Source organism: Coffea arabica, chromosome 9e (genome assembly GCF_036785885.1).
Source record: "Coffea arabica cultivar ET-39 chromosome 9e, Coffea Arabica ET-39 HiFi, whole genome shotgun sequence".
NCBI classification, from domain to species: Eukaryota; Viridiplantae; Streptophyta; class Magnoliopsida; order Gentianales; family Rubiaceae; genus Coffea; species Coffea arabica.
The window spans coordinates 39,882,646-39,907,824 of NC_092327.1; the positions used below are offsets into that span (position 1 = coordinate 39,882,646).

At 37.3% G+C, this 25,179-nt stretch overlaps 4 protein-coding genes across 7 annotated transcripts; 2 read left to right on the forward strand and 2 right to left on the reverse strand.

Annotated features, from left to right (window-relative positions):
* Positions 1-423: 423 nt before the first annotated feature.
* On the reverse strand, positions 424-6,681 carry LOC113710681 (putative protein FAR1-RELATED SEQUENCE 10). 4 transcript variants are annotated; one of them, XR_011821422.1, is made up of 5 exons: positions 6,385-6,681; positions 4,982-6,094; positions 4,441-4,884; positions 3,422-4,337; positions 424-1,311 (listed from the first exon to the last, which is right to left on the reverse strand). XR_011821422.1 is itself a non-coding variant. In XM_027233803.2 (4 exons), exons 2-4 carry the CDS (start codon positions 6,005-6,007, stop codon positions 3,762-3,764), a joined length of 2,046 nt encoding a protein of 681 aa, XP_027089604.1. In that variant the 5' UTR covers positions 6,008-6,094; positions 6,385-6,681; the 3' UTR covers positions 3,181-3,761. The 4 variants fall into 4 exon arrangements, 1 of the variants encoding a protein (XP_027089604.1); XR_003452934.2 differs by lacking the exon at positions 424-1,311 and adding an exon at positions 1,522-1,963; XR_003452933.2 differs by lacking the exon at positions 424-1,311 and adding an exon at positions 1,594-2,765.
* A 2,350-nt stretch (positions 6,682-9,031) lies between these two features.
* On the forward strand, positions 9,032-10,293 carry LOC113710596 (two-pore potassium channel 1-like). Its single transcript, XM_027233698.2, has 2 exons — positions 9,032-9,987; positions 10,114-10,293. Exons 1-2 carry the CDS (start codon positions 9,092-9,094, stop codon positions 10,274-10,276), a joined length of 1,059 nt encoding a protein of 352 aa, XP_027089499.1. The 5' UTR covers positions 9,032-9,091; the 3' UTR covers positions 10,277-10,293.
* A 6,474-nt stretch (positions 10,294-16,767) lies between these two features.
* Positions 16,768-21,741, forward strand: LOC113710298 (microtubule-associated protein 70-5-like). Its single transcript, XM_027233224.2, has 11 exons — positions 16,768-17,168; positions 18,718-18,803; positions 19,071-19,136; positions 19,215-19,385; positions 19,529-19,699; positions 19,788-19,943; positions 20,056-20,202; positions 20,308-20,379; positions 20,464-21,057; positions 21,175-21,317; positions 21,453-21,741. Exons 1-11 carry the CDS (start codon positions 17,066-17,068, stop codon positions 21,469-21,471), a joined length of 1,728 nt encoding a protein of 575 aa, XP_027089025.1. The 5' UTR covers positions 16,768-17,065; the 3' UTR covers positions 21,472-21,741.
* Positions 21,742-22,487: 746 nt separating this feature from the next.
* On the reverse strand, positions 22,488-25,016 carry LOC113710297 (pentatricopeptide repeat-containing protein At4g16390, chloroplastic-like). The gene has a single exon (XM_027233223.2). It carries the CDS (start codon positions 24,626-24,628, stop codon positions 22,715-22,717), a length of 1,914 nt encoding a protein of 637 aa, XP_027089024.2. The 5' UTR covers positions 24,629-25,016; the 3' UTR covers positions 22,488-22,714.
* Between the last annotated feature and the right edge of the window lie 163 nt (positions 25,017-25,179).

A 25,179-nucleotide genomic window follows, 5' to 3' on the forward strand; every position in this document is an offset into this window, starting at 1 on the left:
CTTATCGTCGTCTGTTGACTTAGACGCTTACATACGACCATTTACCAGAGACAATTAGATTAAATTAGTGCAGCCAACATTTCGGCAAAGCCATACACGTGGTTGGACAATTGCATGCCGGCAAAACAAGAACGTCAACCTAAAACTTGTAGTGATAAATTAATCAATTTGGTGATTGAGCTAATGACGAAAAATCTTTCACGGTTACCGACTTCCATAGTATATGCTTCTAAACTACGGTTCAACTGTGTAAAGGATTTTCTATTCTACTTCCTGTGCTACTTTCTGTGAAGATTTTCTATTCCACTTGTGAGTGGTTCAACTGCAACACTCTAGTGCTGATATTTTTGGAACATTTTAAGGTACAATCGGGATATAAAACCTTAAAAAAAAAATAAAATTGTACATAGAAACTAACGTCGAGGTATGAATCTCACTCGTTCTATACAACATGCATCATGGCACGGTACTTGCGCTGTTAAAGAATGAAACCCAAAACCGATGATATTTAATGGAAATCTCATGACAGTTGTTAGCTCTCCTTGTCCTGTAAAACTACGCAGTAGTCTCAGACGATGAAGCTCATATCCTGGCTACAGATTTATGCGGTCCACAATGGGGTGGCTTTCCTTTTCGATAATCTTGTTGCCCTTTTGTTTGCTCCACAGAGAATCCATTAGAGGGTCCCTCGAACCACACGAAGTAGAGGGAACGAGATAAACCCTGGAGCTCTGTTTGGATTATAAATTATTTGAGATATTTTTACTGTAGCACTTTTTGTGATGTGATGTATGTGAGATAAAAAGGTAATTGGGAATGTAAAAAGGTAGATTGAAAATTGTAATAATGATGTAAGCAAATAAATTTTGACAAATAATCCTCAATCCAAACAAACCCACCTAACATGCAACGACTGCAGTTATTGGAGGACACCTCCAGAAGGGCCTCGGTGTCGGGCGGAAGGTAATGATGAATAATGAGAACTCAAGACCCCAGTTCCTATCTGTCATCAGGTGAAGACGAACACAGTGGAATGCCATAATTGCCAATCGTACAGCAAACGTTCTGCCTTCCCTAAAACTTGAAGTCAATCCACAGAACGGAGATTGTGAATGCGTGATAATGGAAGCGGATAACATATTATTATTCTTATGTCACAGCTCAGCCTTAAAGGGTTCAAAATGAAGCAAGTAGATAGGCACACGATCCCTCGTGTTCACCAACGCAGCAAGAGAACAAAACAAGAAGCTTTTGGCGCCCCTGATCCTTGCAGAGACCAAGGCAGTTATTGCAAGGCACGTGAAACTGCAACTGTTAGAAGAGAACAATGACAATCATAGTTTTGCTAATCCTCCAAGCTGTGACACTCCAATTATACATAAGAAAACCAACACAAAGGCAGATGTCGTGCCACACAATTCAATATTCTTAATCAGAAGCACCATGAACAAGAACGCATCCTCAGCCATGTTCAACACAGATTGAATTTGACACTATGAACAAGGCAACTAGGCTCAGCCATAATGCCTAACGACAAACAACACGAATAGGTGGATTTTTACCAAGATAAACAAGGCATCCATGCAAAACATGTGATTTTGGGACAACTAAGGGCCGCAATGGTTTATTTCTTACTCTCTTTTTCTTTTCACCTTTTCCAGATATGATAGTGAATTATGCTGCCCAGCAGTTGGTGGAGTATCCTTCCAGGGGTCGAGGATAGAAACCCCAGATTGACAGCATATGAGCTAGTACAATACCACATTGAGAAACATTAATCACACTATAATCTGACACACAATTAGGATTAATGAACATTCTCTTCTTGGTGGACATGCCAACAGCAGTGATCTGAAACTATACATTATGCGGTTGATAACTCAAATACAGTTTTTAACTACCACATCTTCTGTTTCTTTCATCAGCAACACGCTAATGCAAGTTACCGCTCCAAGTTGCAAGTCTGTTTGATGAAAAAGAAAACTTGTAACATCCGGATGAATGAATTGAAAAATAGGCACAAGAAAGAAAAGGGACTAGGTCGATTTTCTGTTTTGCATGTCATCAAATAGGCCATCCCTCTCTACTGTCAGAGACACAAAAAGATAAACAGGTCAGAATATTTGTGCATTGGGGGGCACTACACCAACTGGCCACCAGGCAGTACCACGAGATAGCTAAGTGGGAAAACTTTATTATCATACCAGCTTAAAAAGAACAAGGAAGTAATTCAGAGTTGCTTAGTTTGACATGGGAGAAAAATCCATAAACTTTGTCATAGCAAAGTATTAGCTTCCATTTCCTGGCTCTTCAAGATGACATACTCCGCTTCACAAATTCAACATTAAGGACATCTGACTATTTAACCATATTATCAAAGACAGAATGAAGACAATTCCATGGGAAATAACGAAATGAAAACAAGAAAGATGCCACTTACAGTGACTATCAGGATATATTAGAAAGGGTACATGTACAGGCACAGAAATTCCTAAAGATGGCATTATTTGAACCATCAGAATTTGCCTAAAAAACTTTCCCAAAATTCATTCACAAACCATTCACCTCTGGCTGGTTATTTTCCCCCTCACTATATGTTTGAAAGGATTTTCTTCTCCCCTCCCGATCAAAACACAGAATTAACCCATAACAATGGGTCATATCAGCTATGTGAAAACCATTCAGTGATTAAACTGCAGACTCCCATGAAGGATTTCTCTTCTTCATAAGATAAAGATAAGCTAATGAAAAAAGGAAGAAATAACCTACAAGGAAATTTATAGATAAAGAAAGAGTGAGAAGACTTGGTTGAAATAATCAAATTGTAATGCAGATTAACATCTACCTCACCAGTGAAGTTCAACAAAAAGCAATCTTGATAGTCCGTTATTCACAAATATTGGGTCATTAGATGTTCTGTTACTCGAAACATCATCTGTCTACAACTTCTAGCAACTATGAAAACTTAAAATCATCATGATACCAACATATAAGATTCATTTAGTCATAAAACATGACCATGGGTTCAACTAATGCATCCACGCTGTACAGAAGAGAAATGAGCGGCATAATCGGAATGAAATTTTATGTCTAACTGCAGTAAGTCATCTAGCATTAAGAACCATAGCACATACAGAAACTTTTACATCTATGCAAAACTTACTTCTCTAGCATCTTACCTAGTCCAAGGAACTTTTTTTAGCATTTCTCTTGATAAAAAGAACATATCCAAAAGTCAGTCATCTGAAAGTCATTCTTCATGACAAATTTCTTTCAAAAAAATAAATAAATAGCTCAAAAGTGGTTTAGAATTTGACTTTCCAAACCTATGAGTAAATGATCTACTTACAGTGGATTTACATGAGTCTATAATATATGTAAGTAGGCAGGAATAAGTAGTTAGACCCTGTGACTGCAATACCTTTTCTATCGTACAACAGATCATAAACACTTCCAACTCAAGGGAGAACAAAATCAGAGAAGATTTTGTTTGGCTTTTCTTCCATTGATCAGGGACAGCGGATGCTAATGCTAACGTAGTAATCCCTTAGTCATTAGAGAAGCTGCCATGCCAAACTATCAAGCTGTAATCTTCATCTCCAAAATTTCACACCCTCCATAACCTTCTGATTGTAAAATCACTTAGATGTCCTTATATCCCAGTTTTGGAAACAAAGAGCTTGTTAAGTAGGTGCATCTACTTAAGCAGATTCTAGTACAATCCGTTAATTGGTCAAGAGTGTTGAAGTTACAATAGCCCTTCAATTACATGGCATATCTCTTACTTCATTAATGAGTCTTGTGAGTTCTTTTGTAATTTCCTTACGCACATAATCAGAACGCTCTTTTGCTAGTGATGCTTCAGAAAATAATGTTTCTGTAAGACAATTGAATTCCTGAAACCATTTATCAATTCCAATTTGATTACCATGCTCACCATAAGAAACTAATGAGTTTCCTTGTCGCCATCGACTCAAACAGTACTTGTCAGGAAGCTCAAAATAGTTTTTCACCACAAGTACTCGAAGAGCATGCCTACACAAGATTCCTGAAGACTCAAATTCCTTGCACGAACAGTGAATTTGTTCATCTTCTGGAATCCATATAACAAGGTATTCCCCATCCATCTTTTTAAAATGACGTACAAGATATGATCCATTAGCCATTTCAGAAGCAGCATATTGCATAGATAAGATCAATTCTTGCTGTAAAGCATTAAACGCAAATGGGGTAAGTATATTTCGTGCGTGCTGTTCAAGAGGTAAGCATGTCCGAAGTTGCATATACTGCAAGTCCTCATGTGCTGCCTGAGCTTTGTAATTTGATAAGATTCCTACCTGAAAAAGGATGTTATGGCTGTATTCAGGAATCTAAACCACGCAATTAAAACATAGCAATTACTAATGTAATAATTATACAATAAAACTGTAAGCATACTACCTGCTCAAAGAAGCTACGCAAACAAGTCTGAGCACTGAAAATTCCTTTAAAAAATGTGTCTACAGACTTCGAGTATGATATAGATGCCATTTGTGCAAGAAAACAACCTCTTATGTAAGACAATGCCCAAAACAGCCTGAGGGAAAAGATCAAAGAAATGTGCCTATCTGAGTTAAGTCCAAACCGAGAAACCATTTGACTCCACTGATACTCAAACTCTTCTGTGCTCTCAACGTGATATAATACTTCAAGCTCAGACTTGAGTTCTGAATATCTTGGTCCAAGTAAAAGAGAGAACCAACTGAACACTTTTGGTAGGATGTTCCATATAGAAATAATGTGCCTGGTATTTGGTAATTCACTTCTTATAGCATCTCTCAGTCCGAGGTCAATATCAGTGATAATTGTCTGTGGATATCTTCCTTTCACAAAACGACAAAAAGCCTACATGAATAACTAAGTCAATACATGAAAGAGGGACAAAAAAACAAAAAAAAAAAATCCAAGACAGTACAATGTCTCGAGTGATTTGATGGTACACCTGTAAAGCCCAAGCAAATGAACGAGGTGTCTCATCCTGCAATAAAGCACAACCAAAGAAAATAATTTTTCCATGGTTGTTGATCCCTAGCCATGCTCCAAAAAGCATACCATAAGTCATTGAACGATATGTCGTGTCAAAATAAACTACATCACCAAACATGTTGTAGGCATGAATTGAGTCTCCATATGACCAAGCAATGTTCTCCACCTTGTCATTTTCATCTACAGTGACATCATAGACGAAGTATGCATCAGACTCTTTAGTCACCCTGCAGGCCTCGAGAAGATCCATTGTGTCATTTTCTCTTTTCTCATTCAATAAAGCATCAGTCTCTTGAACGAGTTTCTTGCGATTTTGAACAAAATTTCTGACATCCCTTTCTAGAAATGGCAGTTGTCCACCTTGAATTCCCTTTTCCAGTTCAAGCACCTTGACAATGCGATGTATTGGAAAACCAGCTTTTGACAGCAACAGAATGCGCTCCTGATCTGCCTCATGAATTTTACGATAAGCTGGAAGGAGACGCACTTGATCATCTTCCAGGAGCTCATGATTGTGCACATTGCTGAATTGCACAACAAACCATTGAGAAACACCATCTACCACTTCCTTTGACAAGTACATCTTTGCATCACACCCGCACCGGGCAGACTTCCTATCCCTCTGATGCTCCCCAGTGGGTTTCTTTCTCGCAGGTGCAAACCCAGCACGATAACAAACAAAGTCTCTCTTGTAAACACCAAGTTGTTGGCTCAATCTCGAGCGTTCTTTTCTAATCGAAAATCCACTCTTTCTTGCAAAATTACCATAATAATCGAAAGCGTCATTGTCGTTCTTGAATACCATTCCCACATAAGGGGCAACCATAGCTTCGGACGACCCGAAATCAACATTTTTAACTGCACTTTCGGGCGAAATAATAGTATCCTCAGCCTCTCCTTCGTATGCAAGAAAACATTTCCAATCCCCACAAGGACATTGCTGCCTCCTCATCCATATGTTTTTAGATGGTATTGACACCATTTTCCACCAAACCCAATTGATGTTTTAGCTTATAAATCTACATAACTCCTTGAAAAGTCCTCAAATTTTTGCATTGTACCTACCCCACTGCATAAGGAGCAACCAGTGAGGGATTCTTTTTTTTTTCCCTTCCTTTTCCTCTTGCCCTTATACATAGATTCTAGATAAAATTACGCGCATAAAGATTGAATTTTAAACTGAAGAAATTGCAACTGACCAAGAATGGTACACTTTTGTCCGAACAATAAGCTATCAAGACCGTGAAATCAAATTGCATAGACAATCAACAGAAGAATGATATGCAGAGAGGGAAAAGGGAATACTGGAAGTAAACCAGTAAAGTAGTGAATTTAGTTCGAAATTGCGCTCAAACTCACCTGTAAAGAATTAGTAAAACATTATGAGTTGGCCCTTTAGTAGAAATCTTCAGTATCTTCCTTCTCTTCTTCCTTGACGTGTGACGCTGGCTGTAGTCGTCAGCAACAGCGAGCAAGAAAGATCCCTTTTTGAGTGCTGGAGAGTTCGCCTGGGTAAAGAATCCCGATATGGACTGACAGCTGAGTCTGAACATACGTTGGGCAAATGCAAAATGGTCGAGACTTGGGAGGATGCCTGAAGCGATGGGCCAAGCACGCCGGGCTAGACAAGTTTAGAATTAGCTCCGTTTGCATCCGCTATTTGTTGAGGTGTTTTTAAAAAATTTTATTGTAACAGAGTTTTTATTTTTTAGAGTAAAATTTGAGATATTTTTAGAATATATTTTGAAATATTTAAAAGTAGTAGAGTTTTTAAAATATATTTTAAAATATTTTTTAAACATTAAAAAAAAATTTAAACTACTTTTTAGAGTAATTTTTAAAAAATTTTATAATTTTTTGAAAAATTGATGGATCCAAACAGATATTTTTGTGTTATTAATCTTCTGGGCTATATGATGGAGAATTGGTTCTGTGCGTGTAGTAGTATTTTTTTTTAAAAAAAAAAATAAACCCTAATCTTCTGTAAATTATAAATAATCAACCTTTCATTCCTTTGAAGAATGCAGCTTATATTTTTTTTTTTTATTATTATTTAGCGAAGTGTGTATTACTTCGGATTACAATGAAGACAATCCCAACCGAAAAAAAAGAAGAAGTTTACGATAGAAATTGCCCCTTCCTTGCGATAAACTTAAAAAGAGCAAAACCTACTACTACTAGTTATAAATTTTGCCTACAAGGTCTAGCTTACATTTGTAACTTCATGAGGTCATTGAATAAGCGTACACTTCTGGTGTCAACTGTCAAGCAAGCGTGTCTCAAATAAATAGGAGGACATCTTATAATTGGTGAAAACCAAAAAAAAAAAAAAAAAATGAGTTAGCTACTGTTATAACCAAAAAAAAAAAAAAAGAAATGCACCTATTTTCCGACCTACTAGTGTTGCACTTGCACCAATTTGAAATGGTCCAATGACTTCTTGTTAGTTAGCTAGCAGTATTAGTTCTTATTTATTGGTCGGCCCTGTGGCCTAGAGACAGCAGTATTGAGTTGCACCCTTTGTTACATGTCATTGTTCGTAATTGCCTTGAGCCATGCAAGGCTGAGAAGCAAGCTGCCTCGACCAATGTTTTGAAAATCGGATTGGGTCGTGCGGTTTGACCGATTGAATTGCAAACCAACCATGCCTCTGATTCGGTTCAATTAAAAAATCAAAGAATTAATTGAGCTGATCAAAATCAGTGAAGAACCGATTGAACTGGTAAAAATCGGGAGGTTTAACTAGTTTTTATTAAGTATTTATTTTCTAAAATAAATATTTTATTTTTATTCAAAATTCTTAATACTAAAATGAATAAAAATATTATTAAATATTCAAATCGATTGAATCAATCGAACCGTGAATGGAAAGGTTTTTCGATTCGCTTTTCGGTCCGGATTTAAAAACATTGGCCTCAACAGGCTTTTTCATTGGCTTTCCAAAATGGGATATGATAACAAGGGAAACCAACCATTGTGGGTCTCATAACTCGATGGATTCTGTAATTTGGACGCTGCACCACACCAATTAAAATTAGTACGAGGATTCAGAGCTCAGTGCTGATGGTCATGGTCCAACATCGGTATCTTTTCTTAATCTAACTCATGACAAGCAGACGTATTCCACATAATGCAACGCACCAATTACGCATTCTATTAAGGTATGGTTAAACATCTCCTTTATCCTTTGCACATCCTCTTCTTTCTTTATTCTTGTTATATGATGCGAAAATTGGTGGCGGCGGTTTTTTTCCGCTGTTGTTCTGGGGCAATGCGGCACCAGGCCTAATCCCCTGGCTCTCTCTCTCTCTCTCTCTTATTGCTTTTACTGCACCCGTGCACATGGGGATGTGAATTTGTACGTGACCTAGTATTATAGAATGCTTCGACATATGCATATTGTTGAATTCAGTTTTTCTCATAGTTGTTGATCGATCAAATAATGCAATATGCTACATGCAAACTTACTTGTCTGATTTGACATAATGTGCTCGCTAGAACTGTGACATCCTTGTAAATACTCAATCATACAGCAAAAACAGAAACAAGACCCTGTGGGATTTCCAGACTTATATGTATCTGGAATTAATTTGGTATTCCACCAGCATGCCATGCATGGTTTGACTAGAATCATTCAGCACCACTCCATGGCGCTTGATTGCATGGTCAGTCTTACCGGTGATGATAAAATATAAATTTTCTTGAAGGTGAATAAAGACGCTAACGTGGATCGAGTTTTAGTTTTCATTTGACCCCCATAGTTCTATTTCAAGGACGATCTATGGAATAAGAGAGGTTTTCTTTTTTGATTGCATATATGGTAATTGGAATCAATCGGACATCTTTATCTTGATAACTTTGTGCTCTTTTTTCCATCTCCAATGAAGTTCTACATCTTGCTGTAGTTGTCATATCACTACATGTATAGAGATATCCTCTGCTATGTAGATTACAGATTTGAATGAACATTTGTACGCACCAAGGAGGATGTTACTGGTTCAAACTCACTCAAAAGTTAAAATGGTACAGGATTATTAACCACAGGAACCTCTCTGCTTGAGCTGTGATGGAGGATGGTTGCTCTGAAGATCCACTGCTTCCAAGGTCTCTGGATTCTCTGCACAATGAAAAGAACACTATGAAGAGAAGGCGGCCAAGCAGCTCTAACCATGCACTTCCAAAGGACATGCTTCTCCATGAGCAGAATGATTACGGAATATTGGATCAGCACCCTGAATCTCTTTCTCAAAATAAACTTAATTATAAACAAGTAGTCATTTTTTTGGTGGCCTATATCAGTTTGGGAGTTCTCTGCTTTTCTGTCGTCAGGAATCAGATAACCGGTAAGAAAACGAATGAGATTCTCGACGCAATCTACTTCTGTATTGTCACAATGACTACCGTTGGATACGGAGACCTTGTTCCTAACAGCAATTTGTCTAAGCTCCTCGCTTGCATACTTGTGTTTGCTGGCATGACACTGGTTGGCCTTGTTTTAAGTAAAGCTGCGGACTCTATCTTGGAAAAACAGGAAATCCTATTGGTTAAAGCGACACACTTGCAGGAGAAACTTGGCAAGTCTGAAATCCTCAAACAAGTTGAAGCCTACAAAACTGAATACAAGTTTGTTGTTGCTCTGAGCCTTCTTCTTCTACTTATAATTCTTGGTACCATCTTCTTGTATGAAGTCGAGGATTTGAGTTTGTTCGATGCCTTATACTGCGTTTGTGCCACTATCACTACGTTGGGATATGGAGACAAGAGCTTTTCAACAAGAGCTGGGCGACTCTTTGCTTCTTTTTGGATATTGATAAGCACTCTTTGCTTGGCACAGGTCTTTTACTGCCTTGCAGAATTGTATACTGAGCGTAGGCGAAGATCATTAGTAAAGTGGGTTCTAACAAGGAAGTTAACGATAACAGATCTCGAGGCTGCAGATCTTGATCAAGATAGCACAGTCAGGTAATTAAGCTCATTAAACGTAGTTTTGATCCTGCAGAGCACTTGTGTACGTCTTTTTTTTTTTATCTCCAGTTTTATTTTAGATTCACTTGAATAGTAATTCATATGCCTCGAATTTTCATCCAGTGCATCAGAGTTTATACTGTACAAACTTAAAGAGATGGGGAAAATAAGCGATGAAGATATTGCACCGGTGATGCAGCAGTTTAAAAACTTAGACATCGACCAATCAGGAACATTGACAAAATCTGACCTCCTACTTACAACTTCGTCTGACATCCAAAGCTGAAGGGTATCATTTGTTATTGGCTGAACACTAGAAATATGTTGAGCTTTTTCATTGTTCTTTGTTGTTCTCTTGTTGAATGTGTAATCGGAGAAATTCTTATATCAACTAATAAGGTCCTTTGCAGATTATTGTTTTCTATATTTCTCTTGGTGTTGTGCTTAATTTCTGTGATCGGATTTCACACTCATTTCATCTTATTTTCTTTCCCCTTCATGATGTAAAAGGTAGCTCTTGCTATATGCCGCTTTTTGGCAGCCACATCACCTATATTTAGGGATTATGCGGATGCCTTTTATCCACATTCATCCTGTTCTCTCCTCATACATCGTGTCCAATCCAAATTCAAGTTAGAATTAGGAACCCATTCGATATTTTATTAAGTTATTACCTTCAATTTACAGGTTCAGCATATGTGTAAAGGTTCGGAACAATCTGGTTGCATTGAATCACATTCCTAATATGATGCATGCTCCTGTCGAATACAAGGGGACCTGACAATGAGTTCAAGTCCATTACAGACTTTACAGTTGAATAGTAGAATCACCATGCTTGCAACCGACGTACCAGCCTTAAAAATGCTCCAGCTCTTCTGGCCTCCCGGCAACATAGTCTAGGAAGCCTTCGCCATTTCCATTGCCGTAGAAATCAGGGGCAGATTGACCGAAGACAATGATTATCCCCAACAATATAGAGGTGGAGAGCAAAAGCGGCCAGAAGTAGGAGAAGATTGACAGAAAATGAGGGGCCATGATAACAAAGATTGCAATAATGAGTGAGGAGATGAGGACGGCAGCAAAATGATACTTGTAATGCAGAAGTTTGACAGAGATTTCCATTGTCCCTTGCTTAGTGCTGTTTGAAATCTCTTTTCTGGTTGATTTTCAGTCGAAGCATTTAAGGAAAGAAACGGATACGAAAAAAGGGGGGCAGGCGCAGGGATTCATTGTTGAGCAGTGATCAATTATGCCTTTCTTATGCAGTTAGGTTAGCACAAACCTAAACTTCGGCTTTTTTTCCTTTCTTATGCCTTTCTTGTTGTATAGTTATTTCACACAAGTACACAATTACCCTTGTCCACTTAAAACCCTTTAGCTGATCATCTTACAGTAGCCAAATGTGACTTCGAGTATTAGTTTCCCCTTGCATTGCATATTATCAGTTCTCCCTAAGAACTCGTGGCTGCTAAATCCTAAATGAACTACTTCATTTCAGTAGGAAGTAGTACTAGTTTGGTTGTGGCACCTTTTTACAGGTTCTGCAAATATGAGAATGTGAGGTCGTAGTCTTCATCATATGGATCAGTCAGCTTGGGAAGCGTTCCATCACAACGTTGGCCTTGGCGCTGTACTCTTCAGATGGATCGTAACATGCACGAGTAGAGTAACACAAACCAGAGAATGAGATTGCCTACAAAAAATGTTCTGTGAGAATTTTTTAAAAAGGCAGCAAATCTTCAAGACATTTATAAAAGAAAGAAAGAAAAAAAAATGGATTTGAAATTTTGAAGGAACGATCATGCATGGGTTTGAGGGGGTCCTGGGCCTTGGGTGCCTTGACCCTGGTCCTAGCTCTAGCCTCTAGGTTGATGAATCCGAAGAGTCAAAGACAGTAAAAGTGCGGCACGTCGCGGGGTAAGGGCAAAAAGGTAAATTTGCCAACGGAAAGCAATCCTGTGAAGGCACGGAACTGTGCTTTATCCAGCAAATTGGTTTATTAGTTGCTTGCCTTCTCAACTTAGACAAGTTGAAATTGGTTTATGAGTTGCTTGGCATTGCTTTATAAGATTGACTAGGGGAATAAGGTCCTCTGCCTACGGTTTATAATTTTTAAATATTTTTAATAGACTTTTCAAACTTTAGATTTTGGAGAGATATAATTCAATTGAAGTATTATTTACATGATCATTTCAACTTATATTTGACAAGTTAATTTAAGTTTTAATCGGATTACAATGTTATTATCATCATTATTATTTGAATTTATATTTATATTTATTTCATTATGAATTATCATTTAAAGTTATATTTGACAAATTAAGTTGCATTTGTTAAAAATTGTCGAATTGCATGGATTTTTTCAAATTGTTATATTCTTTGACATTTTGTTATTTTGTTAATGTAACGAAAAAGATTATTAAAAACTAATGTCATTTTGTTATCAATTCTATTTTAATTCATTTATACCTTAATATGTATTTTTTATTACAATTAATTTTTTTTCCTTTCTTAATCAAACGAATGCATTAACGTCTAAATGATAAAATTTTTTGTGTATTTCTATTATATTTCATTAAAATGTCTTTTTTGTTGTTTTCATGGTGACCGTTAGATTTGCATTTTTTTTTCTTATTTTCTATGCTATCAGATTATTAAATTATTCAACAAAACTTATTTATTATGAGTTCTAATTTGGAGAGAAAAGTGTTTTTTTTTTCAAACTTATTGCATTATTAGAGTATAGACAAAGTACTAGTTTAGTTTAGCTTTCATAGACTATCTTTTTAGATGAAATTATTATTAACAAATTAAACTTAAATAGTATAGTACACACCCTCACATACACTACCAACATTTATTGTGCTTCATTTCGTTCCTGTTTTATTTCCTTCTCGTTTTCACATTTCAGAGAAAAAGCTTCCTTCACTTAATTTCTTGTTTTCTCATGTTTAGTAATATAATTTTTCTTACTTTTTACTTCAACAAATCTATGCATTTATATCTTGCTGTAGTAACATATATATACTCTTTTTTTTTTGCATGTTTTGTGATTTTCTTTTGCAGCATTACTTCCAGTACTCAAGATTTTTGCTTTGCCTGTCACTTTACTTATTTTATTTAGCATAAATCAACTGGAATTGCCACCAAACATAATATACACTTTTCCTATCTATTTTATTTTAGTTTATTATGTTTTAGTACTTGCTTTTGTATTACAATGAATTTTTTCCTTTTATTAACCAGCAATACATTAAGATGCTCTTTATAATATAATTTATGCATAACACTTAATTCATAAACAATCTTTCAAATTTTGTTACCCTTAAACACTTTAAAACGGGCATTGGCTGTGCGTAGCACAGTTCTAACCAAACCCCAACCGTGGGTACAATGCAATCCCCTTTTCTTTGGGTAGAATTCCCTAGGCCGTATAAGTCGGACGCAATCCGAATCCAAGGCATGGTCCGGTCCCTCCTGACTTCTGAAGGTGCCGGTTTTATTCAGGTGCCAGTTTTATTCTTGAATAAAAATAAGAATGTAAAGAAATGGAAAATACAAACAATAGCCCTTGACTTGGTTTTTTTATATCTTGAACCAAGTAGTAATTTTTATTTTATTTTTCTCTTTTTGGATGCCTTCTACCACCAACCTTGGGCGTGGTAGCCGGATGGACACTTGAGATTATCTTTACTTTTGCCCTGGAAGAAGTCAACTAACAAAAATATCCTCTGTGAAGTGTGAATTAACACCCATTGGTAAATGTTAGTGAGTAATTTGCTTTCTAGATTTTTTTTTTTTACTAGTTTGTTTTTAATTAAGCCCACACACACACATGCTGCTGGACTTTTAAGGACCTTCTTAGTTGATTAATTAGAGGAGCAGGGCGTGTTTCTTGAAATTCAAGTCATTAAGATTTTTTCACATTAATAATATTTATCTTTCTTTAATTTTAAGTGATCTCGATGAAAGTGAAGTTCTTCTTTCTAGTACTCCATAATTTAGGACGGTCGAGAAAGAAATTTTTGAATACGGATCACAATTTTGCAAGCGCAAGTTTAAATTCTGATTGTGTTTAGAAACTATAATAATAAATAAATAATTCCCCAATAAAATTTGAGGTCTCAAAAATTGGCTCAAACACCCACTTTGATTTTGAAAACTCTTTGTCATCGATCTAAGACCCCTTTCTGTTACTTAAATTTCAATCAAAGCGCCGTACTTAATCTTGCAATATTCTTTATTTAATTTCCAAGTCACTCTTTACTCACTTCACCAAATCACAAAAAATTTAAGACAAAGGCCAAATCCTATCTCAATTCATAATTCAATACTTACTATTATAAACATGATCGCCTACGAAAATTTAAACAAGTACCAAAATCAACTAATTAATATGGCCAATCGATTGTTTCACAAAAAAAAAAAACAAAAGAAGGCACTTGAGATGTTTGCTATATATCATTATCATCTCCTAGTGGATACTATTGAAAAGAGATACTTGTAACTGAGATATTTTTGTTTGCTTGCACTTAATACAATACCACACATCACAATGAAATTGTATGCATGACCAAATTGTCAAATTTGAAAAGGAAAAGGAAATTGAATAAAGTAGTGGTAAAATTGATTAAATTATATTAGAGATATAGGTTAACGGAATTCAAACATCCTCCTATTCACAGTTTAATTAAATTTTTATTTTTTATATAACTATTGTGTATATATAACTCTTTTTTTTTTTTTTTTTTTGAAACAACAGACCATTTACAAATCAATTGAAATATGTACTTCAATGAACAACATATATAAAACACATTCCTATAGCTAATGAACTTGTTACCGAACAACTACTGGAGAGAAATTAGATGATTATAAAATAACAAGAAAAAGTGAAAGAGAGAATGAATTGAAAATTCAGTGAGGTTACCAAACTTCATATAACTATTAGAAGAAAAAAAAAATAAAAAAAAGGTACTTATTTGCATTTGGAAAATTCGAGCTTACTAACAATCCCACTCACGGCGGCTAGTAGTAGGTGTGGTGTGGTTTGCAAGGGGACAGGTGAACACAAAAATGATGATTTTTCATGACTGTTAAGGATAACACAATTCTTTAGCAATTAATCCACTGAAGTAATGAAGTTCAAATCATTTCTTTTCTGCTGAATTTTGAACAAATAAGAGCTATGGTCCAACCCCAGTCCCCAGCCATTGATTTTGATTGTAGTTTTTCTTTACAATCGCACGCGCCAACTCCTACTTTGTGCTCTGGAGATTGGTTTCAAGATGGTACTCTTGATGAAAGCGCCACCTTCATGAAATCATTGAGAAAATTATTAGGTAAAAGATCAACAAAATCCTATGTGCCATCAAAATTTTTACCTACTCAAACAAATGAGGAACACACACCCAGGAGAAATATCTCTCACAAATTTCAACGCTTCAGTGTTCAAGTCATTTTCGGAAATTTGGTCAGTGGGAAGGAACTTCATTAAGGGACAACATTAATTAGTGAAAAATCTGATCTGTTAATCAAAAGTTCCTTTGAACATTCATGTCACATTGTCTTCTCTCCTCTCTATTTTTCCTTTTTTAAGGGCTAATGAGCCGATCGAGTAGGTTAGGTGTACGACTATGGAGTCTTCATTTCGTCGCCTCACCCAAAAAAGGTTTTTTTTTTTTTTTTTTTTAAAAAAAAACCACACTAGTTTTATGTGTATTTACGATGATGAAAAGAGCCATATTGGCGAGTTTGCTTGAGCAGGCTGCAGCTTCAACAAAGTTCTGTTACAGCCGATCATGATCATGCATCATGACGCATGCTTTCAAGCAAAGATCTTTCCTTGATAATCTTCTTTTGAATATGATCAATTTGGACTTTCAAGCCACTTCATCATTTTGATCCCTTTCTAATTACATTGATAAATTTCCAAACTTCAATCTCGTCCTGTTTGAAGCATGGCCTTCCCACTAAGTCCGCGGGAGCATTTAACGCTTAAGCAATTAAAGGATCCCCCCAAGAAAGAGCTTTCTATCAACATTTGCAAATCATGTCATGACCAAAAACACCATGCCTCAATAATCTCTCTCTCGCTCTCTCTCCATCTTATCTTAGTTGCTAATTACGCTTGGGAATTGAATGACCATGCTCTCGAGCATGCTACAGAATGCTTTTAGCCAAATCAAATAAAAAAAAAAAAAAATTTCAAACTCTTCTTGCATTTTTCACTTCAAAGTTCAAATGATCCAATTAATGCACTTGCAAACAAGTACACTTCTTAGCCCACCTACCATCTTTTGTTGCTTATTAGTGTAATTTTTTGTTCTTGAGTTGAAAGCCAAGAAACACGTCATTTCTTTTGTATTTGTTTCTATTCTTATGAAAAGAACACAGTAGGAGAATTTTCCTAACTCTTAGGAGTAGCAATCAGTTAAAGAGAGAGGGAGACAGAGGGTGAAAAAAAAAAACCCTTTTATTTTTAGCTTAGGTTGAAGGACATGGAACACTTACTTTTAGGATGAACGTTTCGATTGTGGCAGTTCTAAACTAGAAAATTTTTTTGTTTTATCATTTATGATTTACTTACTATGCTTACATTTAGGATTATAAGGAAATAGGTATTATAGCAACACAGATATGTTATTGGTATTATAGCAAATAAACAATAATTATGCGTTAAATGATGATAACATTAATTGCAATGGTTACTGTCAAGAATGAGTGAGAGGGAAAGGAGAAGGAGGGGGTGCTGGCTAACCGTAGCCGGCTTGGCCGGCTTCGATTTCTTTATCATGTTGATTAGTTATTTTGGAGTATGCTTCAAACCGAGGGGAAGTCCCGTATCCCATGTACATTCCTCCCTCTGCGGTCAATTCGTTAAGCCAGTATGGACTTTTAGCACTGGCACTCATTACCAGTATATAATGGCACACAAGGATACAGCTTTCCTTAAGCCCTCTGCCCATTTCAGCGTTATTATTGCTTCGTTTTCTTTCTCCTGCTCGTCCAGCTACGCAAGTCTTAGCTTCTTCTGCATATCAACGCTCTGCTCAAGAGGCAAACTTGAAGAAAAATGCCGGGCATGGAAGAAGTTGGAGGAGATGATCATCAACTTTGTCTTGCTCATCCGGACCCTCTGGTCTTGGAGCTCAATAGATTGCAAAACCAACTCAAAGGTTTGAGAATTAACCCCTCCTCTCTTCCCCCATATCTTCTGTGTATTGAGGACTTCTCCACCTCGCAATGTATCTTAGCTTTGCGACTTGTTTGCTAAAACTTGACAAAATATTGGCTCTTGGGTGCAATGCAACGGATCATTAGTTTGTCAAGTTGGTTTTTTCATATTCTTCTGCTCCTCATTCTCTCTTGGGTTTTTTGTTTCCACTTTTTTTTTTTTAAGGTTCGGTGGGGGTTATTGGGTAATTTAATACATATGGTTGGCAATTTTTGCCTTGTCCATCTCATCGCAATTTTTGTTTTTTTTTTTGGGGGTTATCTCACCGCAACTTCTTAACGCACACATTTAATATTTAAAAAAAAAACCATAAATTTCTGAATTCCTTAAAATCCTTTTACAACTAATCTCTGGGATCTGTGAATTTTCAAGACTTTGAAATCCCAGAATTCAATAGTCCCCGGAAACAACTTTTTAAGTTCTTATATGTTTTGGTCTTACTACTACTAGTATTTGCCGCCCTTGCCATGTTTTATTTTTCAAGACTCAAGAGACGTCTACGTAGCATGCTTAGCTCTGCTCTTGTGGCTGTGACTGAAACACCAAACTTAGAGAGCAAACAGCAAAGAAAGGCGTCTATATATGGTGATGATAGATTAATCATGACCTAAAACAAAGTTAAAAACTAATGAGTAGTTGTCAAAGTTGTTACATTCCTTCGTTCAATCCAACCTGTCTGGCTACAACATGATTCCGGGCCCATTGTTGATCATTTCAGCTAAACGTTTCTTGACAGAGACCTTTAACTTGTATAATTAATTACACACACATGTAATTGTAAGCTCCCACCTGAGTTTTGCTTTCCCTTTTCAAATTGCCTACCGTACGAACGAGTTGCTGCCTTTCTTTGTAAGCTCTATGGGTCTTTGTAGTCATGATTACTTCAGCTTATCTCTCGGGAGAAATCTGTTAGGTAATTACAGAACTGAGGATTGACGTCTGATTGTGCCCCATGGGTCTCTCATTTGAGTAAATTTCGATTACCTGTCACGTAGGTTAGATTGTACGGTACCAGATGTTTGGACCATGCCATCTAAATAGCACTTGAAAAAGGCTAGCAAAGAATTTTCCTCCAGTGCTTGCTGCAGAAGCTAATATGCAAAGCTCAACAACAAATTTTGTGGCTATTTGCTTAAATGCATCGTGTTTGTTTTAGGGACTTTCCTCCCTTCTCTACGCCTCCATCATATTATTAATTCCCCTTCCATAATTTTATTAAAGAAGCACCCTTGGAAATATCCAGTTCAATGACACTGGTCTTGTAAGAGACACTGGCCAGTTTGAGCCTGTATCAATGCAAAAGGATCTCTGACTATGGGTAGTTTGGGGTCCTTGGGGATAACATCAATTCACCGGCTTTCAGTATCAGTAGTATTATGCAGCTTTCAATATCTTGATTTGTATTTTAGTTCGAGTTTTTTACTTTGTCAAAATTGCCATTAGCAATATATTACCATCAGGATGTCAATAGTGTCGTTCAAAAATTGCAGAAAAGGATCGAGAGCTGGGGGAAGCTCAAAGTGAAATCAAGGCACTGAGAGCAACAGAAGTATTGAAGGATAAAGCCATAGAGGAGGTAACACAATTACAATTGAGAACCTATATCTAAATAGACCTTAGAGAAGTAATTTCAAAAAATAGCGGGGGCAATAATCAGTACTTGAGTTCTTACCTAACACTAAACAGTCATGAATATGCCCTGCGGGTGCCTATACAGATTCTATTAGGGAAAGATTTTAATGACAAAGTAAACAGTCTGGGTCGTAGATTAGTGAGAATTCTGTAACTGCTTTGTACACTAGTCATGAATACATTTAACTTTGCGCTTCTATCATCTTCCCAGCTTGAAAGTGAGGTGAACAGATTGAAGAACAAGCTTACGGCAACTGAAAGCCTTCTTGAGCAAAAGGTGAAATCTTGTCTTTCTGTGTCCCTAGGCAGCTAAAACTTCATTTTGTAGTAATATGTTACTTGGTGGTAATTTCAGAACCTTGACATCAAGAAACTCAATTATGAGAAGAAAGAAGCATTGGCTGCTCAATATGCTGCTGAAGCAACACTTAGAAGAGTCTATGCAGATCAAAAGGATGATGATTTTGTTCCTATGGAGTCCATCATTGCTCCTCTTGAAGCAGATATTAAGATGTATAAAAATGAGGTACACGATAGATGGGAATTTCCCTGAAAAGGAAACGTGACCAAAATATGGGATTTCTTTTACTTTCTGGAGAAGCACAGGCTGGAGCCTACGAACTGTAAGGTGTCTTTTTGTATAATTTACATGCATCTTGGTCTTTCTAGATTGCAGCACTGCAGGAGGATAAGAGGGCTATAGAAAGACTGAACAAGTCAAAAGAAGCAGCTTTGCTTGAGGCGGAGAGGATACTGAAGAGTGCTTTAGAAAGGGCACTCATTGTAGAAGAGGTTCAAAATCAGAACTTTGAGCTCAGGAGACAGATAGAGATCTGCCAGGCACGCACCGACTAAAATTTGATACCATAAATGCTAATGCCTGAATGGAAGTTATAAATTTATGTGATATTCAACTATCTCTATGCAGGAAGAAAACAAAATACTAGACAAAACAAACCGTCAAAAAGTTTCAGAAGTTGAAAAGCTCAGCCAAACCATTAAGGAGCTTGAGGAGGCAATTCTTGCCGCTGGAGAAGCTGCCAACACAATTCGAGACTACCGACGGCAAATTTCTGAATTACAAGTAGATCACCATTTTTTTAATTTTTCCGGATGGGGATGCCTTTCAGCCTGTCAAGCTGAGAACTGTCAATAAAGTTTATAATAACTGGTGATAATTCTGCACAATCATGTAGGAGGAGAAGAGGACACTGGAAAGGGAACTAGCAAGAATCAAGGTTTCAGCAAACCGAGTAGCAAGTGTGGTGGCTAATGAGTGGAAGGACGAGAATGACAAAGTTATGCCTGTCAAGCAATGGCTAGAAGAGAGAAGATTGCTGCAGGTATCCCTGTTATGATTACATAATCTGCTTTTCGTGGTTTAACCCCTTGCAGATGAAGAGAACAACTTCATTTTGCAATTTTTTTATTACATCCTTGTCTTGCAGGCAGAGATGCAACGTCTGAGAGACAAGTTGGCTATATCAGAGAAAACAGCTAAGGCAGAAGCTCAATTGAAGGTCTAAATGATCATGTCCACTAATATTTTACTCACTTAACCTATTAAATCAGAAATATTTGATTGCATTTCATTTATGATCCAGGATAAACTGAAGCTCAGGTTAAAGACATTGGAAGATGGCTTGAAGTATGCATCCAGTATCCCCATCGATCCAAACACATATAGCGGATCCTTAAAATCTGAAAAAACCAATAACTTCTTTGGGATCCTTTCAAGTAATGCTGGATTGAAGAAGAGATCCAAATCACAACCAAGAGCTACCACAGTTAGAAGTCCTGACATGTCATCTGTGGAGAAGATGAAAACTGATTTTGCAGAAAAAGTGAAGTCCAGTGGTATAAAAAAGATATATGCTTCAGAAAATCCACTAATAAAAGGTTTGTGGGCTACTAGAAAGAAAGTCATGGACAGCAGTGAAAAGGAGAACAAGGATGGAAAAGAAAATTCTGCAATGGATGTTGTTATGTGTGACAACACTGAAATCCCAGGATCAGGGAACATAAAAAGCAAATTTGGTGACAATCAGGAAGCAAAAGGTACGGCTAGGGCCAACACTGAAAATACTGATACTGTTTCAGGGTTTCTATATGACCGGCTTCAGAAAGAGGTCCTAATTTTGAGGAAGTTTTGTGAGGCAAAAGACAGTAATCTGAATACTAAAGATGAGGATATCAAGGTGAACATTAACAATTCTTAGGATTTGTATGATTGGTATTTGCGCACGCATGCTCTCTTTACTGTTTTTGGTTTTTATTCAGTCTGAATCCAGCATCACAAATTTGTTCATTTACAGATGCTTAATAAAAAGATTGAGACTTTGGCAAAAGCCCTAGAAATGGAGTATAAGAGAACAAAGAGAGAAGCAACGAGGAAAGATAAGAGTTCAATTTCTACCAAGGTGGATGACAAGATTAGAAATATGAACTCATCTAGGAGGTATGTATTTCCCTATACCTGTAATTACCTTTCGTTAACTTTCCTTGCTCATTAGAGTTACACCGTTTTTACCATATTTTAATACATAAAGGTTCAACATCAATTTCCTTTCTGATGGTTCATTATATCCATTAGGGCCACAAAAGCATCTTGAAAAAGTTTCAATTCTGAAGAAATGGAGGTATGAGGAGTAGGTGCACCAGACAATTGTGATATGTATGGACATGTACATGAAGAGCATCTCAGTGGTTGCTAATTAGCTTTTGTTTCGTCCATGTTTACACCTTGTTTCCTTATTTTTATTTCCTACAGTGTTAGTAACTGAAACAATACTAGTAATCCGCTTGTATCATGCTTGTATTCCAGGCATCCCGTTTAAGACCTAATATGGCTTGTTTTATCATGATATGAAAGTGTTTTTACATATCAATGGACTACAATTTCAAGTATTTTTTATTTTCTCACATCCTGTGTCTAGAATTAGAGGTTGAACATTGAGAAGACACTAGTAATAGCAATCTGGACAACTGGCATACACTAAATACTCTTTAGGAACCAACAGGCTAGGAGTAAAATATTACTGGATACAGTTCATTAGCAACAATATGACTCCCAGATGAATTTCAATGGCAAGCTGAGTTATTTTTGTACCTTGCACCAAATAGTTCTCATATACTTTTGTTGGCAGGATGTTTACAACTAGACATAAAAAAATAATAGTAATCAGGCTCCTGCTCTTACAACATATTGTCAGTCATATGCTACCTCTGTGAAGATATAGGGCGAAATTAAATGTAGATAGGATTCAGGAGGTTTTTCCATATGTTAGAGAAACAGAACATGCAGATGATTTTGCATATTCTAAACATGTGGTATTTGGGAGTTTAGACCCGAGTGACATCAACTCTTTTTTGGAGGCTTCAGTGAACATGAAATTTAAACATAACTTAATAATTTCAGCTACTTATTTCATGCTGGAACATCAGTCAAAGAATTTGAGCACCTGATTTATCTAGGTAAATCCCTATTAGTGAAAAAATTAGCAGATGTTTACGAATTATTAAATGTAATATTTATCATAAGTCCAAAGTCAATCCCTCACCATTTTGATTTCCTCTAAAGCTGTTTCCATAAGACGTTACCAAGCATACTTAAAGAGTAGTTATGGGATTTGAAAATTCTAAAACTCCTTTAATCTTGCACCATAAGCTCAATCGAAATTGGAAAAATCATCTGATAGCAACTACATTTTGAGCATTACCATGACAAAATTAATCTAGAGAGAGATCTAGATTAACAAAAACAAAGAAAATCAAAATAAGTTATACCCTTTTCCCAGATCTTTTATCAAAATTAAAAGCTAGTATTGAAAATGTAAGCCAGACAAAGAACAATCTCTAAGCAGCAACTACCTCAGGAGTGCTTCTAGACTCCAACCACGATGTGGCTGCAACCTTTGTCGTCAAAAACCACCCAGCCTTGTCAGGTGCCTCGTGGAATGGAGCATTCAGTTCCTTCAGATGTAAATCAAAAACACCTGCTAGACCTTTCTCTGAATACTTATGTTTTCCATGACCAGTGTTGATCCCAAGCAGTGAAGGCAGCTCCTCCCCACTTTCAAGGGCCTTGGACAAGTCATTTATCCATATATGCAATGCCGTCAGAGCTGCCCCAAGTGAGAGACTCTTTAAATGTAAAGACCATTGGGTTGGAGTTCTAGACTGTATATCAGTATAAATCTCGAGTTTAAGGCCGAGGTCTAGCAGCTCACAAGCTTTCTCCAAGAGATCAATCTTGATACAAAGATCAATTAAACAGTTGCAATATGCTTTTCTAACATCAGAACCAACTTCATGAAAGAGTTCGCCAGCTTCCTTCCGCAAGATGTCACCTTCAATGTTCTCCTCGCCCACAAGGAGCTTCACCACATGACCAAGTTTGGCGTCAGCCTTCTGAATGCATCTGGTCAACTTATCAAGTTCTTGAGTTGGTGCTTGAGTCATTACGTTAAGAAGACAACCACAGAATCTCTCATCAGGCGTTATTCCTAAACCCAGCAGCCGATCAAAAGTCCTAACCACATCATCTATGCGGTTGGCCTTCCCATAACACTGGATCAGTGAAGTCAAGACATAGATATTAGGCTCAAAGCCCGCTTCCAACATCTCATTTAATGTGGATTCCGCCTCAAAGACTTTGCCGCTGCAGGAATAAATTGTGATCATGGAAGAATACGTCCAGCTATCAGGTTTGCAACTCTCAGAACCTTTCATAGCTTCAAAAATTTCAACAGCTTCATCAATAAATCCCACATCAGCAGATATCGACAACAGGGTGTTGTAAAGAACGACACTCAAGTCCAACAAGGAATTATAGACAACCAAATTAGGCCTAACTCCCAGAGCCTTCATTTCCTCGTAAACATTCAAGCACCCATCAAAATTCCCGGCCGTCCCATAAATCCTAATCAAAGTCGAAAAGGTAGCAGCATCAATTCGCCATTTTTCCGTCCTAGCACGGTCATACAAAGTTAAAGCCAGATTTACATTCCCAGCCTTCCCGTACGCATCAATCATCACAGAATAGGTAACCACATCCGGTTCACACCCAAAAGACGGCATTTTTTCGAACCACTGGACGGCTTTCTCAGGTAATGAAGACAGCCTGGCGCAGCTAATTATGGTGGAAAAGGTGACATTATCGGGCTTAACGCCTCTCTCAATCATATCCGTAAACAATTTCTCGGCTCTGTCCAAGTCTCTACATTTTCTAAACACCTTGAAGGTAACATTATACAAAATCACTTCTTTCTTCAACTTAAGCCTTTCCAGAAAGTATCTGAGCACCAAAGGCGCAGTTTCAGAGTTGGACATGTTATTGAGCACAACTGCAGCATCTTGTTCTAAAACTTTGCCACCCAAATTAGCCAAAATACAAATAACGTCAGCTTCTACAGAGTCACACGAGTCCAACTGTTGGGAAGCTTGGACTAAAGAAGCATACCTGAAATCGTAGGAATTGCGCCTGAGCTTTGATGCCCTGGAGCTGTTGGGGTTGACCCAGATATAGCTTTTTGAGGAAGAAGAGATGGTTTTAGCATCTGGGCGGTGAGGAATTTGGGAAATTGAGGGGGATTGTTGTTGGGAAGCCGGTATAGAGAGGGAAGGTTTTGGATGGGGCTTGAGAGGATGAAAAGCGAGGGCGTTATGGGCGATGATTCTGAGCTGGTGGAGGTGAGTGGGATAAAGAGAGTTACAGAAGAGGTGTGGGTCGCGAGAGACATGAGACGGCGAATAGGAGGCGGCCACCATTCTTCTCTCTACTCTCCTTCCTTCCTTCTCAGTCGTCACTCACTCAGCAGAGCAGTCAGCAGCATTTGAGTTTTCTTCTTTTTTTTTTTTTTTCTACATTGGGCTGCCGGTGGGGTGGGGTGCCAGGAGTGTGGAGATGGTGGTGTTTTCAGCTAGCTAATGTTTTAGGTGAGGCCTTATCATCCATTGGGTTCTATAGCCCAATGGGCACCAGGAAAGTCATTTCTTCGGTCATTTGTCGGACGTTCGTTCGAGTTTCGACCCTTAGATTTCTGCTACCTCATACGAAGTACTCTAGCAAGAATTTTTTTCTCATAGCCGGTAACAGAGCAGTACAATTTAAAAACGGAGAGTAATTGCTACTACTATATACTACTACTGTACTCTGTACTTGAGAAGGGCAATCACTATTCACTACTCAAGAAGAGAAGAGAGGAGAAGAATAAGAGAAGCAGAAAATGCCCTCATCCATCCCTCAAATGAAATGATGCACCGGTTAAAAGAGGGCAATATGTGTGTGTAGTATCCCTCTGAAGCTTAATTAATTTCAT